At 33.0% G+C, this 14,381-nt stretch overlaps 1 protein-coding gene across 8 annotated transcripts in view; it reads right to left on the reverse strand.

Annotated features, from left to right (window-relative positions):
• The window catches only part of AKAP9 (A-kinase anchoring protein 9), a 166,820-nt gene that overhangs the window by 40,776 nt on the left and 111,663 nt on the right, over positions 1–14,381 (reverse strand). For 7 of the 8 annotated variants that reach the window (XM_054493903.2, XM_063667569.1, XM_054493902.2 and 4 more), the window contains 4 exons: positions 7,179–7,341; positions 6,119–6,331; positions 3,140–3,372; positions 2,053–2,172 (listed from right to left, as the gene is read on the reverse strand). In XM_054493903.2, coding sequence (XP_054349878.1) covers positions 2,053–2,172; positions 3,140–3,372; positions 6,119–6,331; positions 7,179–7,341 — 729 coding nt within the window. Of the gene's footprint in view, positions 1–2,052; positions 2,173–3,139; positions 3,373–6,118; positions 6,332–7,178; positions 7,342–10,172; positions 10,499–14,381 lie in introns of those variants that run through there. The other variant, XM_054493905.2, reaches the window with a different exon arrangement.

Below are 14,381 nucleotides of genomic sequence, written 5' to 3' on the forward strand. Positions count from 1 at the left end.
GCACATCTTTGTTAGTTTCTTAAAGTTTCATGAGCGAGGCAGGCCAACCTTTTCAAATAAAAGAAAACTACATAATAGGAAATGACAGCCTAGGTTCTAGAGCTTAAATATTCTTTGAAGTACAACAAATGACTACTTTTTAAAAGCCAAAAATATGTTTGTCAGAAATGGGGCAATAACTAGAAACTGTGGATAACTTTTTTCTTTTTTTTTTTTTTTTGAGACAGAGTCTTGCTCTGTCGCCCAGGCTGGAGTGCAGTGGCGCGATCTCAGCTCCTTGCAAGCTCTGCCTCCCGAGTTCATGCAGTTCTCCTGTCTCAGCCTCCCGAGTAGCTGGGACTACAGGTGCCCACCACCACGCCTGGCTAATTTTTTTTTTTTGTATTTTTAGTAGAGATGGGGTTTCACCGTGTTAGCCGGGATGGTCTCGATCGCCTGACCTCATGATCTGCCCGACCTCGTGATCTGCCCACCTCGGCCTCCCAAAGTGCTGGGATTACAGGCTTGAGCCACCACGCCCGGCCCTGGAGACTGATACACTTTTGTACTACTCTAGTATACAACATTTTATTATAAGGAGTTTATTGGCACTCTGCACTTCTTTGGCTTTAAGAGAAATGAAATCCACTAAACTGTTTAGAAATTACATTCGAAATAAAAATTGTTTCAGAAATAATACTAGTTAAAGTGTTCACTATGTGCCAGGTCAACACTCCTATGATGTGGGTGCTATTACAATTTCTATTTTAGAAATGTATTAACAGAGATTTGAGAGGTTAACTGATTTAGTTATTGTCATTACCTAGTAAACGGCAGAGCCATGATACAAACTGGGATTGCCTTACCCTAAGCACAATGTCTTTACCACCATGACAAGCCATCTTTAGGTATTCATACAGTGAATCGTCTCTCATTTATGTAGCATTCATTTGGTAAATGTGGAGTTTTGACTATGTTTCTATGAGGAAAATGGGCAGTTGGGGTGAAAAAAGGAGAAGCAGGGAGACTGGTTAAGAGGCTACCACAGTGATCCAGGCAAACAAGTGACAACCGGGATTTAGGAAGATGAACAAAAGTGCAAAGAACAGAAAGATGTAGTGCAGTCTGACCCATCAGTGGGCTGGAAGTAGGGGTTGAGAAAAACAGGAGAATCAAGGCTGATTCTAGTTCTCAGCAATGGGGCAGGTTAGAAGGTACAGAATTTACTGAGATGAAGAAGGAAAATGTTTTACGCTTGTCTTTCTCTGGTAGTGGCTAATCAGGAATCAAGACCTCTCTTTTGGACATGTTAATTTTGAGACATCTAAGCGGAGACAGAGTGGGCACTGGATATCCAATTCTGGAACTTAACAGAAACGTCACAGATGGAAATACAAATGTGGAGTCATTTATATATGACTGCCTGGGAAGAGGCTATAAATAGGAAATAAAAAGGGGCCCAAGAGTAAGTTTTGGGGCACTCCATCATTTATGCTGGGTAGGAAAAGGAGAAACAAAGACTAGAGGAGAGAGACCAGTGGAGTAGGTGTGTCACAGAAACAAGAGAAGGAAGTATTTCTGGGAGAAGGCTGCAATAAATGCCTCTGAATGGTTGAGTAGGATGGAGACAGAGTTGGATATTAGCCATAGCCATGAGGCTCTGGGTCACCTTCACAAGAACAATTTAAATGGAGTAGAAGGTATAACCCTACTGAGAAACAAGGGTTGGATACTTCACTGGAGTAGACTAATAAGAGAATAGGATGGGAAAATAAAGAGTGAACACAGACAACTCTCTTGATCACTTTTGTTAGGAATGGGAATAAAGAAATAAACAGAGTTTATTTCATTGGGAAATACTAGAAGACATATGCAGATGGAAATGATTCCAAATTTCAATACCAACAATTTTTAGGGTTAATTACCTTCTCATGCTTAAGTAATATTAAGTTTTCTGATTTTGAAGATTTACATACAAAGGAAAGAATCCATTTTTAAGTTTTAAATGATATGCATCTTATTTACACTTGATACAAATTACTGTAAGTTGGGCAATATCAGTGAAGTTCTTACCTCTCTAGTTTGATGTTCACTGATAGGCTGGAATCGAGGAACAACCTTAAGTTGCTGTTCTAGCTTCTGTATTTCCTGTTGGAATACATCTCTCTCATGTTCTCTGTCAATGGCTTGCTCCTAAAGTTTAATGATAATAATGATAGTAGCTGAAGAAACAGTATTTAGTGAAGCTATTATTTCTTACTTCTCCTTTAGAGATATGTTAGTTTTGTTTGAAGACAAAGGACTGATGATCATGGAACATCCCAAACCACAAATGTTTTAAAAGATAACATCTTATTTTTTATACGCCATATAGCCTATTTGGCCTCCTCAACAAAAATTCAAGTATTAATATTAAAATATTATTTGAAGTACATTTCTTTTTTTATTCAAGTAATATTAAATATAGGATGAAAAAATATTTACCTTAAAATGAATTTACTTTTCTGGAACAAAGGAGGAATTCCACATTAGTTTAGCCATTAAACAAAATACATAAAACAAATTGTTTGGTAAATCAATTTCTTGAATCCTAATCTAGGTTTTATGTCTAAAGTTATAAAATGAGTAAGAATCTGATTCTCTCATCTATGAAGAGAATATCAGGCTTAAGTGAAATCTCAAAGGAAAAAAAATGTGACATTAGAGATTTAACATCTTTTTGGAAGAGAGTAATGGCAGCATGACCACTGTTCCAGGCCCATTTCCAACGGCCACACTGTTCTATGTGTATCTTTTACAGGTGAAGCAGTGGTGGCCCATTATCTCTTTGCCTATCTTAGTCTGTGGTTAAATAAAAAACTAGAATAAGCTTCTGATCTGAATTTGGAAAGGTAAACTAGTGGGGCTTATTCATAATTTTTATTATGTATAATTCAATACATAATAAAATGTACTGATTTTAATTCTGAGTGCTGCACAATAAAAATTATTGGAATCTTAAATTGGAATAGTACTTTTTGATCGATTAGTAGAATCGACACCTAATAAAACACTGAAAAACTAATTCAACAGTCTTTTCATAATTTAAAATTCATAGCCTAGTATACTAGCAAAGAACATCCCACTGAGAAAAATCAATATTCAACTTGAGAATACTTACATCTAAAAATTTTCTCATTTTTTCTAACTGCTTTTCCAATGCTTGGTTTTGCTGTCTTAAATCCATTAGTTCAGCATTTTTTTCTTGCTCCAGCTCTATAAACCTACTGACTTGTTCTTCCACATCTACTTCTAGAGCTTTCACTTGTTTTTGAAGGTCATCACGTACTTTTTCAGCTTGACATTGTACTTCTAGTTTTTCCTTCATTAATTTTTCTGTCTCCTGTAGTAATTCTGTTTATTAATACAAAATATACTGAATTAAATCACAATTAATGATGTTATGATAATGAAATCCCTGATAACTATGTCCAAATTTTACGTTCATGAAATAAAAGGCTGAGAATTATTTTAAATACACATGAAAGTAAATATTCTCTTATGAAAATATCAAAATTATATTAAAATATTTCTATATAAGTAAACAAGCAATTATTAATAAAATTATACAGAATTATTAACAAAAAATATGCCCTGTCACTAAAAATAATATTTTTGTGAAAACAACATAGCAAATGACCAAAAAAAAATCTATTTTTACTATTGGGCAAAGAACAAAGTCCAATTAAATTCAAGCACAGAAAAGAACTCACCATTTTCTTCACCTCAGGCAAAAAGCAATTCATTCCAAACCCATAAAGTCAATTTTATTTGCATACACAATAAACATGAAGACCAAACACTGTAAATCTTTAACCAAGGCAAGTCTAAGAGTCACAGAAATATCAATACAGCTATAATTGAAATTTCCTGTTAGTCTTACTCCTTATTAGATCCATATTCCTGAGTTGCTTTTGCATGGTCACATGTATGAATCAAGGGAAAACTGACATGTATGAGAGGCAGTGTGGTGTAGTGCTTAAGAACAGACCGTAGGCTCAACCTAGCTCAGCAACTTATCTCCCATGTGACAATTATGATGATGTCCTTTAGTTTCCTTATATGTAAACTGAGAATAATATTATTACTGATCTCTTAGAGTTATTTTGGCATTAAATGAGTTAATATATGTAAAGAAGAGTGTCTGAGGTATGGTAAGCACTATGTGTTAGCTATTACTATTATTAATATAACAAAGTGTATATAGTAAAAATAAAACAATCTTCTAATGAAGAAAATGGAAAGAACATATCCCTAGGGTCTTTAAACTAACTAGTATGCCAACATTGTACTCAGGACTAGGAATCTCTAGAAAACAGCTTTCCTTTTAAAACAACATTAGATGTTAATATAAAAATAAATCAACCAGAGAGCCTCTTATTAAATTTCACTGATCCTTTTGCTACCATCATCTTACATACCTCCTGATTTAGAAGGAGCATTTTAAAAACTCATAGATTGAAAGAATTTAATATATTTGTTAAATGGTTTCTTAAAAAACTTAAAATGGCTGGGTATGGTGGCTTATGCCTGTAATCCCAGCACTCTGGGAGGCAGAGGTGGGTGGATCACCTGAGGCCAGGAGATTGAGACCAGCCTGGCCAACATGGTGAAACCCCATCTCTACTAAAAGTACAAAAAATTAGCCAGGCATGGTGGCTCTCGCCTGTAGTCTCAGTTACTCAGGAGGCTGAGGTGGAAGAATCGCTTGAACCCAGGAGGCGGAGGTTGCAGTGAGCCGAGATCACACCACTGCACTCTAGCCCGGGTGACTGAGCAAGACTCCATCTCAAAAAACAAACAAACAAACAAACAAACAAAAATCAAAATGGTTTTAAGCTCTATGCAAAAATAGACATCATAAGATGATGGTCAGTATGAATCTCAGATGTTTATTTCAAATGAAAATTTGTACTTTTATTGTAAGAAAAGTTTATTTGTTGTTGTTAAAGAGAAAAACTGTAAGTATGGAACAACAGCAACACTGCAAAACTAGAGATGTTAGTTGGCTGAAAATCCAGAGGTCACCCACATTTTGGAGTTTAAAGTCTACCACCCAAACATTGGGCATGCAATGGTATACACACACCTGCTCCTGGTGCTGCATCGACTGCAGCATCTACTAGTCCTAGGAAAATAAAGAAAAACAGAAAAAAAAGACACAACGAAAGTATAATTTATATGTCTTCTACTTCCTAAAATGGGATAATGCACATGCACACACATGTATCAAAAGCAAGAGTTGAAGACACTGATTATCACTGGTAACATTTTGAGAAGTTCCAGTATTTCTTGAATATTTTGCATACATGACATATACTTGCCACATTAAAAATCTCAAACTAAATCTGTTTAATTAATTTGAGCAGCTGGAAGAAACTTAACTATATTACAAAAATGTATGCTGTATTTCTAAACTGATAAATCAGTGAAACTGCACATTTAAAAATCCAACTGCATGTGTAATACAAAAGTGAGAGGACATGATAAACAGGATTTAAAGTTCCATCGTTACAAAGACTGACATTTACTGTTAAACAAACTTTCACTTTAAAATATTACTTAATTTCTTATTTAATGAAAAATGAAAGGTTACTTAAACATTTAAGTATTATTTGAATTCCTACTACATTAAACTAGATGTCAGCCTACCAGCCACTGACCTTTTTAAATCTACTCTGCTTGCAACTCAAAAAACCCCTCCACCTGCTCATTACTAGTGCCAGATCAGTGCTTTTAGATATTTAATCCAAGTATACATTTTTGCTGCCTCTCTGCTATTAGAACTAAACCTTACACAATTTTTAAAATATCCTGCCTCATTATTTGCAGCTTTCTCTTGAAGCAGAAGTTTGAGGATAAATGAAGAACTATCTTTTCCTGTTAACATCTGCCTAAGGAAAAAGAAAAAAAAAAACCTGATTCCACATGATTAGCTAATAAGACATTGATCTATAAGGTAGATTTTCTTATAATTTTTCAAATCTCTCTATAAAATATATGAATAACGGCACTGAAAGAGGAAAAAAGCCTCCTTAAGCCTTTGAAGAATACAAATAAAATCAGAGGACTGTTTCATACAAATTCTGAAAATACATACGTTGTTCAACTGGGCCTGCCTCTGCTTTCATAGCTTCCTTTTGTCTGGACAGTAGTTCTCTTTCTTCTTGGATCTGCTGTTGCTCTGCCTCCAATTCTTGTAATCTGTTACTTGCACATAACAACTCCTGCTCAAGACGATCTATTATATCAGTTTTTTCCTGAATTTGCCTTTCAAAAAGAGTTTTTTCATCTGCATAGCCATCAATGACACCTATAATACAAAATTAATAGAACTATTATTCATTTCAAATTCAACCACTAGGTTTTAATATAAACAACAAAAGGTATACTATACTGTTAGCAAAACTTTCCATCATTCCAACCTATTAAAAGTCTTGAATGAATTTGCTGCTCGTCACAGCAACTATCAACCTTTAATAGGGTATGGTCAATGCAGACATTTCCTTGTTTGCCATTGTGCATAAACATGAAATTTCTCTGAATTTTCTAATACTTTGCTATACCAAAGTACCACATTATATAGGTGTAAGTCACTTTATTAAACAGATATAAACAGTAAGTTTCTGAAAAGCTTAATACAAATTAGATACTTGTGAACTGAATCACATTTTGAAAATTAGAAGGTTGGTATTTTAAGTAATTTTAGAAGGCCAACACCCATAACAGCAGAGGAGAATTAAAAAGAGCATAGGGCTTTAGGGATTCAAAGCCTGGAATCACTATTTAATGGTATTGGTGCCCTTTAACAATTTAATAACATCTTTTAGCTTCAGTTTCCTCATCTTTAAATTACAAGGGTTGTCTTAAGATGGTGTGATTATGGTAACGAGTCACCACCATCCTTTTTGGTATTTTCTGAAATTATTAATATTTTCTGTAACTCGATAAATTCTTTTTATTTTATATATATATATATATATATATATATATATATAGTTCTAAAAATTGCTTGGAGGAACTCTGAAGATAAACCACAAGTACTTTTTAATGGTCATTCTAAATTGGATTGATGGCTTCCAAACCCGGCTGTGCATCAAAAATCTCTATTTTAAGACTGAAATTTCTCTACCCTTAGTTGTCAATGGCAAATTGCTCACCCTCAGCCTTACTGAGCTCCACAGCTAGCTGTTCTCTGGCCCTGGACTCCTCATGAAGGCGCTCTCGAAGTTCCTCTTGGCACTTAAGGGACTCTGTTGCTTCTTGTTTCTGTCTAAATGACTCACGCATCAACTCTGTCTGTGTAACTTTCGCATGTTCAAGCTAAACAGAGGGAAACAATGCATAAAAGAAAACAAAGTGTGGAAATACTAGTTTCATTCCCCATTAAAGCTGGAAAAAAGGAAGATTTTAAAATAAAGATATACTACTGAATTGTAGTCATTTAGATATTGCCAGTGCATGCTAAGATTAGCAGGTAGGAGAAATCAGAGGAGACGTATATTGGCTGTGCACAACTTTTCGTAAAGTGACGTATTCTAGCTTTATTGTACAAAAAATATGCTTCTTTTGGATATAAACCACTTTAAATCAATGGCTGTATAGTTTATCATATAAAAGAAGATATAAAGTTAACGAAGCACAGGCATTTATTGTATTTGCCGAAGAATTTTAGGTAACTATACGGTCTATGATAAACTTCTTTTACATTTAGTATTTATGGATTGTGACTCCTACAGTATCTGCTGTATACTGTGGGGGATCAATAACACATGATTAATACAATGGCATCAATTAACAAAATGATAGTAGCACAACAAAATGAAATTATATTTATAATCCATGTACTTAACACTAAAAGCTTTATATTTCTGTCCATCTGTGAAACACCTAAAGCTTCTATGAATATTCAGCTTATTTTCAAAACCGTAGAATACAGAGACATTAACCATAAACACAGATTCCTTAAAATACTACCAATAGCACATACTGACTACATTCTTAAACAATTTTTTAAGATGATAGGAGGCTTAAGGCCAAAGCTCTCTTGATCACTGCTACTAAATGAGCTGTGTGAAATTGCAGAAAAGTACTGTCTCTGCCTTAGTTTTCTGAGCTTTTGACTATCAGTACCTGCTTATCTGTTATTACTGAAACAATTACATGGGAAAAAATTGAACTCAAATGTTTCTAGTATTTAGTCCAAAAATTTTAAGAAAAAATTATCACATATGTTAATAACAGGCTCACAGTAAAGTCATAAGAATTTGTAAAGTTATATATAAAGTACTTTGTGCATTAAAAAGATATCAGTACATTTTAAGCTTAAAATATGATCAAATGTAGTGGTTTCTAATTTATAGTCACATATTGAAAATGTATTACAAAATCATGATAATATTAAAGAATACTTTATTGTTAAAGACTTCCGCTTTTCACATCTGAGCGGTATTTGTCATAGCAAATGCATTTTAGAGTAACTATAGCTTTTGATGGCTACTCTAAATCAATTTCCAAAATATCCAGTATGCGATTATTCTTGTTTTCATAGGATATTTCAAATATCACTTATAACTTATTTGAAATTCATATGAATACACGTATAAGACTCATAATAGAAAATTAATCGTACATTTTAAATTATAAATTATTTCCTAAAACACCCATGATAATATGTTGTTATCTCAAAAGGAATATTTTTACTTTTAACTGGCAAGAGTTTTTCCTTTAAAGTCTGGATAACTAATATCATTAATTTTTATTATTAAGAAACATAACAATAAAGTATGAACTAATTTATATACAACTAAATGGGAATTTACGGTCACAATCCATATTTTAAAAACATCAATTGCTTTTACACACGTTTGTGATTTTTTTTCTGTTCATTACATAATGACTATCTAGTAAATACATATAACTAAAAAGGATATGCTTTTTTTTGTCTTTTTCAAATTTACTATAAGGATACAACAAAGGATTTACAACAAAATAAATGCTTGCTTTAGGTAAGTAAATTAAATAAGTCTTTGCTTCTATGTTCTACTTCCTGACCAGATTTAATCAGCCTTATAATTCATTTAAATATTTATCATAAAACCACAAGAGAAAAACTTGTTTTATAAAATAAAATGAAAAAGTTGGAACAATCAAATACAGCAAATCTAGCAAAAAAAAATTTATTATAGCAGATGAGATCCACACTTCATCGGGAGATAAGTGACACTCTTCAAATAAATGTTCATTAAATACTTAATATTTAAAGAATCCTCTTCCATTCAGAGTATGTTTATTCCTAATATCTATAACAATATGAAGTATATGAGATTTCATATTTATTATTTCCAAAGTAAGAAACTTATTACATTAAAAGTACATGTAAAATATCAGTTAATATTCTGTCACTTTAATATAAAAGTTGCAGAAGAGGTAACAAAACTATTCTGAAAATCATCTGGCTTGTTAAATATTAGCTAGTACAGGATAAAGCTATGAAAGTCATAAAAAGTGCTGAATAACTTTTAGTTATACTGAATAACTTGTAGTGAACCTGAAATACTAAATATTTAAGCCTCTTTATGCTAAACACTTATCCTTAACAATGTTTATAAAGTATATTTCATATAAAAAGCAGAAAAGGGTCTTGTTCCACAAGATTATGAGGCATATTAAAAACAAAAAGTAAGTTTCTTAGGTTGTTAAGAATATTAAAATTAGAACCCAAGCTTCCTTTTTTCCTGGACTGGAACAGCCAATATATCATATGATTGTAAACATTTCCTAATTGCTCAATGACAATTCACTTAGCTGTCTTATAAGTATTATAATACCTAGTCTCTCAAATATAATAATTATTCCATTCTTATTCAGGATTGGCATCATAAACATACAAAAGCAAGAATCTTAAGGAAAAGCGGGATCTTTTTAAACAACCTGCCTGGCATTGGAGAAATGTAATATTATCTCATTCTGCTTTCTGTAATTGAAAACATAGCCAAGTTGGAACTCGGACCAAATTTAGCCCTTAAATACATCTAGGATGAATAAGTAGTAACACATCAAACAAGGTTCTATCCCATTTAGCCTTAATACAGACACTCAAAATTTAATTTCTCATTATAGTGTTTAACTAAATGAATATTTTTTATACTTACTGAATAAGGAGGGGTAGGCAGTGAAATTTTAGAAATAAGCTTTAATATATGCCCGTTTCTTTTATGAATAAAATGGAAAATAGACGTATTAACAATTACTGAGTTATTTTCATCCAAATGTTCACAAAGAGGAAAAGGATGTGGTAAAGGCACGCGAGATTCAACCTCATAAATGTCTTCATCTTGCTCTTCTAACCACGAGCCACTGAGTTTGACAGTTGCCAAATAGGTGCTATAAGAATCCATCCCAGAAGATACAGCTGCCGAGCTTCCTAATTTGCTTTATCAGTTTTCTAACACATTAAAAAGTTCTTTTTAGTTTATCAAGATCTACCATAGCAGTATAAAAATTTCCTTTTTTAGCACTATCAAATAAACGTTATAAAATTAATTCATACAACTGCACAATAAAAGGAGGGGGAAAGTCCAGGAAAAAAACTACAAATCTAAAAAAACTTAGGTCTCTATCAATCTTGATCCCCCTTCAAAAAAACCCGAACCAAAACAAAAACCAAAAAACATCAAAAAACAAAAATAAAAGCAAGCAAACAAACAAAAACACCTTTTAAACTAGCATAATTAAGTCCTTGAAGAGAAGAATAAAAATATAAACATTTAATTAGACGAGCAATAAAACTGCTTTTAATATCAGCGATGTCTGTAGTAATAAGTAAGCCTTCAAAGCAGAACCTGGCAGGGAAGGTCAAGTTTGAAATCTCCATAGCAGCAGTCTTGAGAAATGCAGTTGCAACATTATTTCTCTTGCTCTTGCTGCTTCACTCTATTCAAAAGGAAAAGCTCTTCTGAACTGAGCTATTCAAATAGCCTCTCATGCTGAGCCAAAGGATTCTAGTCAGTGTCCCCTGAGGAAAAGGTCAGAACAGAGGGTGTGGTTTAATGTCTTTACCTATAGGTACACTGACAGGTGGAATGTGAATTAATACGCCCACAAAAAAGCCTGCCAGACAGGATCCAAGTTCCACGTCAGGGCTTTAAAAGGGCATTTAGACAAGTTTATAATGTTTGTAAGATAAGCTGGTGTTTTTCCGTTCCATTAAAAAATTGCTTTAATTTAAAAATGTGAAATTAATTATGTTTGAGTCCATATTAGTAATAAGTTATTCAAGTATATAAAATAATCAAAATTATTTCTGGAAAATTAAATCTTACTTTTGCTATTTCCTTAGAAATATTACTCATCTTTCAAGCAGCCACTAAAACTAAATATAGACATTTCAATTATAATCTATTTTCATATTGTTTATGGAGTACATGTTAAGGAAAAAATTCTTTTTAAAGCTACACTGTATGTAACAGTTGAAAACTATACCACTTAAGGTATCTTATGAACCCTGACTAAACTTTAAAAGCCCAAGTTATATATAATAGCCTTCTGGGTAGCTCCAGAAACCTGGGCAATAGTGAATAAATAAGCCACTCAGAATTTTAGAAGATAAACAACTTACTTTTTAATATTAAAAGATTTTCAATAATGAAAGTTGTTTTAAAGAAAGGAAAAAGCCCTCATTTTGGTATTATTCTTTCCAGTAACTAAATATCCTAAATCCACAAAGCCTTTATTTAAATGGAAAAATCCATGCTAAAGAAGGCAGGTAATACCAACACAAATCCATTCTACAGCCACTCACACTATAAAGTTTAAACCGGCACTCAAACCATTTCACAGTAGGCAGACTAATAATTAGGGCAGAGAAAATGACATTTTCTACAGAAAGCCAGAATCTACAGGGAGATGGTTTGTAGCTGTGGAGGCGCAGTTGCCTCTTACAAGTCTGGACTAGGCAATAAAAATTTTTTGTTCATTAGGGTTTCTTATGCAACCCTCCAGTTAGTCTGTGAAGGTGTCTTAACAAAGCACGTTCACAGATCAACTGGAGGGTTGCATAAGAAACCCTAATAAACACCTATACAAGATAGAGGCCTAATCTTATCACTGCTGCAGCTAAATGTGACTTTAGTGGGGCTTTGGCAGATAGAAGTTGTCAATATCCCAGATGCTCAGCTTTATGAACTGTGGGGACCCATGCTTAGCCTATCAAATACCTCTTAAAATACTCTTTCCCTGCTCCCTCTGCAAACTACAGTTTTTTTTTTGATAATCTGATATCCAATTTCTCTTATTTGAAGCAAAAACAAAATCTGTAAGTAAGAAATAGCCGTTTATAAACAGTAACATTTAGGTCAGGATAAGAACTAACTACAAAGATAAGAGAAAAATTACTGAGAAAAATGGACTCAAAAAAGTAACAGATTAAGATGATTCAGAATAGGGCAAACAGCCCTCATAACAGTATATTAACTGATGGAGTATTATACTAATTCATGTTCAGAAAGATGACCATGAATTAAAATAATTGAAATTATTGCCTATTGTTTCACTCATTTTTGGAAGCATATAAAACTTGCTTCCATCCATGTTAAACAAAAATCTGTAAGTAAGTAGTTATATTAGGAACACAGGTCAAGGTAAGAAGCTTACACAAAGAAAATAAAGTAAAATTAGGGCAAAAAAGACTCAAAAAAGCAGTATTAAATAAAGATGATTCAGGATAGTGGCATACAGCCCTTGTAACAACAGTAATATTAACTGATGATATATTAATTGATGTTCAGAAAGGTGACTGAATTAGAATAATTCAAATTATATTCTATCTTGCTTCCCCCTCTATTTTAGAAAGCATACAAAACTTCTTGCAATCAAAAATAGTTATAATAAAATGACTTAGAAGAATACACTTTTAATTATTCAGACTAGCTTATTATCGCCAGATTTCAGATAATCAAGATTTTAATGTATATTTGAAGGCTATTAATTTGCAGCATAGAGTTGTTTCCTAAACAAAATAGCTTTACTTAAATCAAATAATGTCAAACCATTTAACCACCATTCTTCATAAATTATTTCTTCAAACTGTAAAACACTTTTGTTGCTCTCTTTTGGACTTTGATTTGTTCATCTATTCCTTGAAGTTATTTCATAGAGGGCCTATAACCTGCAAACATTACCCTGACGGAGCCTAGACCAATGCTAAGCATACTGGGGACAATACTTGAAGGCAAAATGTGTTTCAGTATTTTGATTGCAGTTATGTTTCAAACACAACAATGACAAAACAAAATCTTAACTTATACTACTGCTTCATCCTCAGATTCCTTTTTTTGAGAAAATATAGAAGCATGTAGCTTTGATGTTGTCATTCTTAAAAACAAGTATTAGGAAGCCCATAAAAATTTCTTACAGTGAAAATAATTCCATGGGAATAAATTACATATTCATTAATTTATTCCAAGGCCTAGCGGAATCTCTTGGTAAATAACCTCCTATGGCTCTAAATAATATTTCTGGATTCTGGAAAACTTTAATTGCTGAAAAACTATTCCCAAAGAAGAGAATGGTTTTGATTTCTACCTGATCCAGGAGTCTAGAATCTGTGAAACCATACTCTCAAAGATAACATTTCTGCAGAACCACAAAGAGACTACTGAATAAGGATTGTGTTAAAGAGGTTACCTCTCTAAGGGCCTTATGACAGTCTCTTAAGCATTCTTTTTCATGCTATCATGAAAGCTATCCCAACCAGTAGGAATCTAACAATAAAGTGAATATAGGCCTGATTGTATGGTAGCCTGTCCAAGCAAAAGAGAGGTAAAACCATTGTAATAAATGTATTATAATATGGACTTGGACATACCACTGGGCAAATTATCCCTCAAATCAAATATCTAAAGTAAACAACTCCTATAATACAGGTTATGAAATCATCCAATCGGCCTATAAGGCAGATACTTGTCCAGAGCCCTGATATTCAAAAATTTTGCCAGTGAATAACTCATCTTAAGCATCTTAAGCATCAAGTCCTATAGTAAACTTTACTTTGTCCCACCATACTCGAATATGTCAGATGCTGCTCTCTTCTCTGGTCTCAGAGTATCCTGTACAAAGCTATTTTCCTGAATTTCTCTTTCACTGAAAATGCAAAGATATTACAGCATGCCTCCCAGCTGTTTTACATTTTGTTATAGTAAGTGAAAAAAATGAAGGTTAAAGGGAAGTATACTATTATAAAGTAGAACCGAATAATGACACGTTGAAGAGGAAAGTGGAATATAAGTTATTTCACAAAGATATTACACATTATTCTGTGTCAATCTGTTAAAAATATTCATCAGGTTCAAGATAATTTTAGT

The sequence above is a fragment of the Pongo pygmaeus genome, chromosome 6, assembly GCF_028885625.2.
Source record: "Pongo pygmaeus isolate AG05252 chromosome 6, NHGRI_mPonPyg2-v2.0_pri, whole genome shotgun sequence".
Lineage (NCBI taxonomy): Eukaryota > Metazoa > Chordata > Mammalia > Primates > Hominidae > Pongo > Pongo pygmaeus.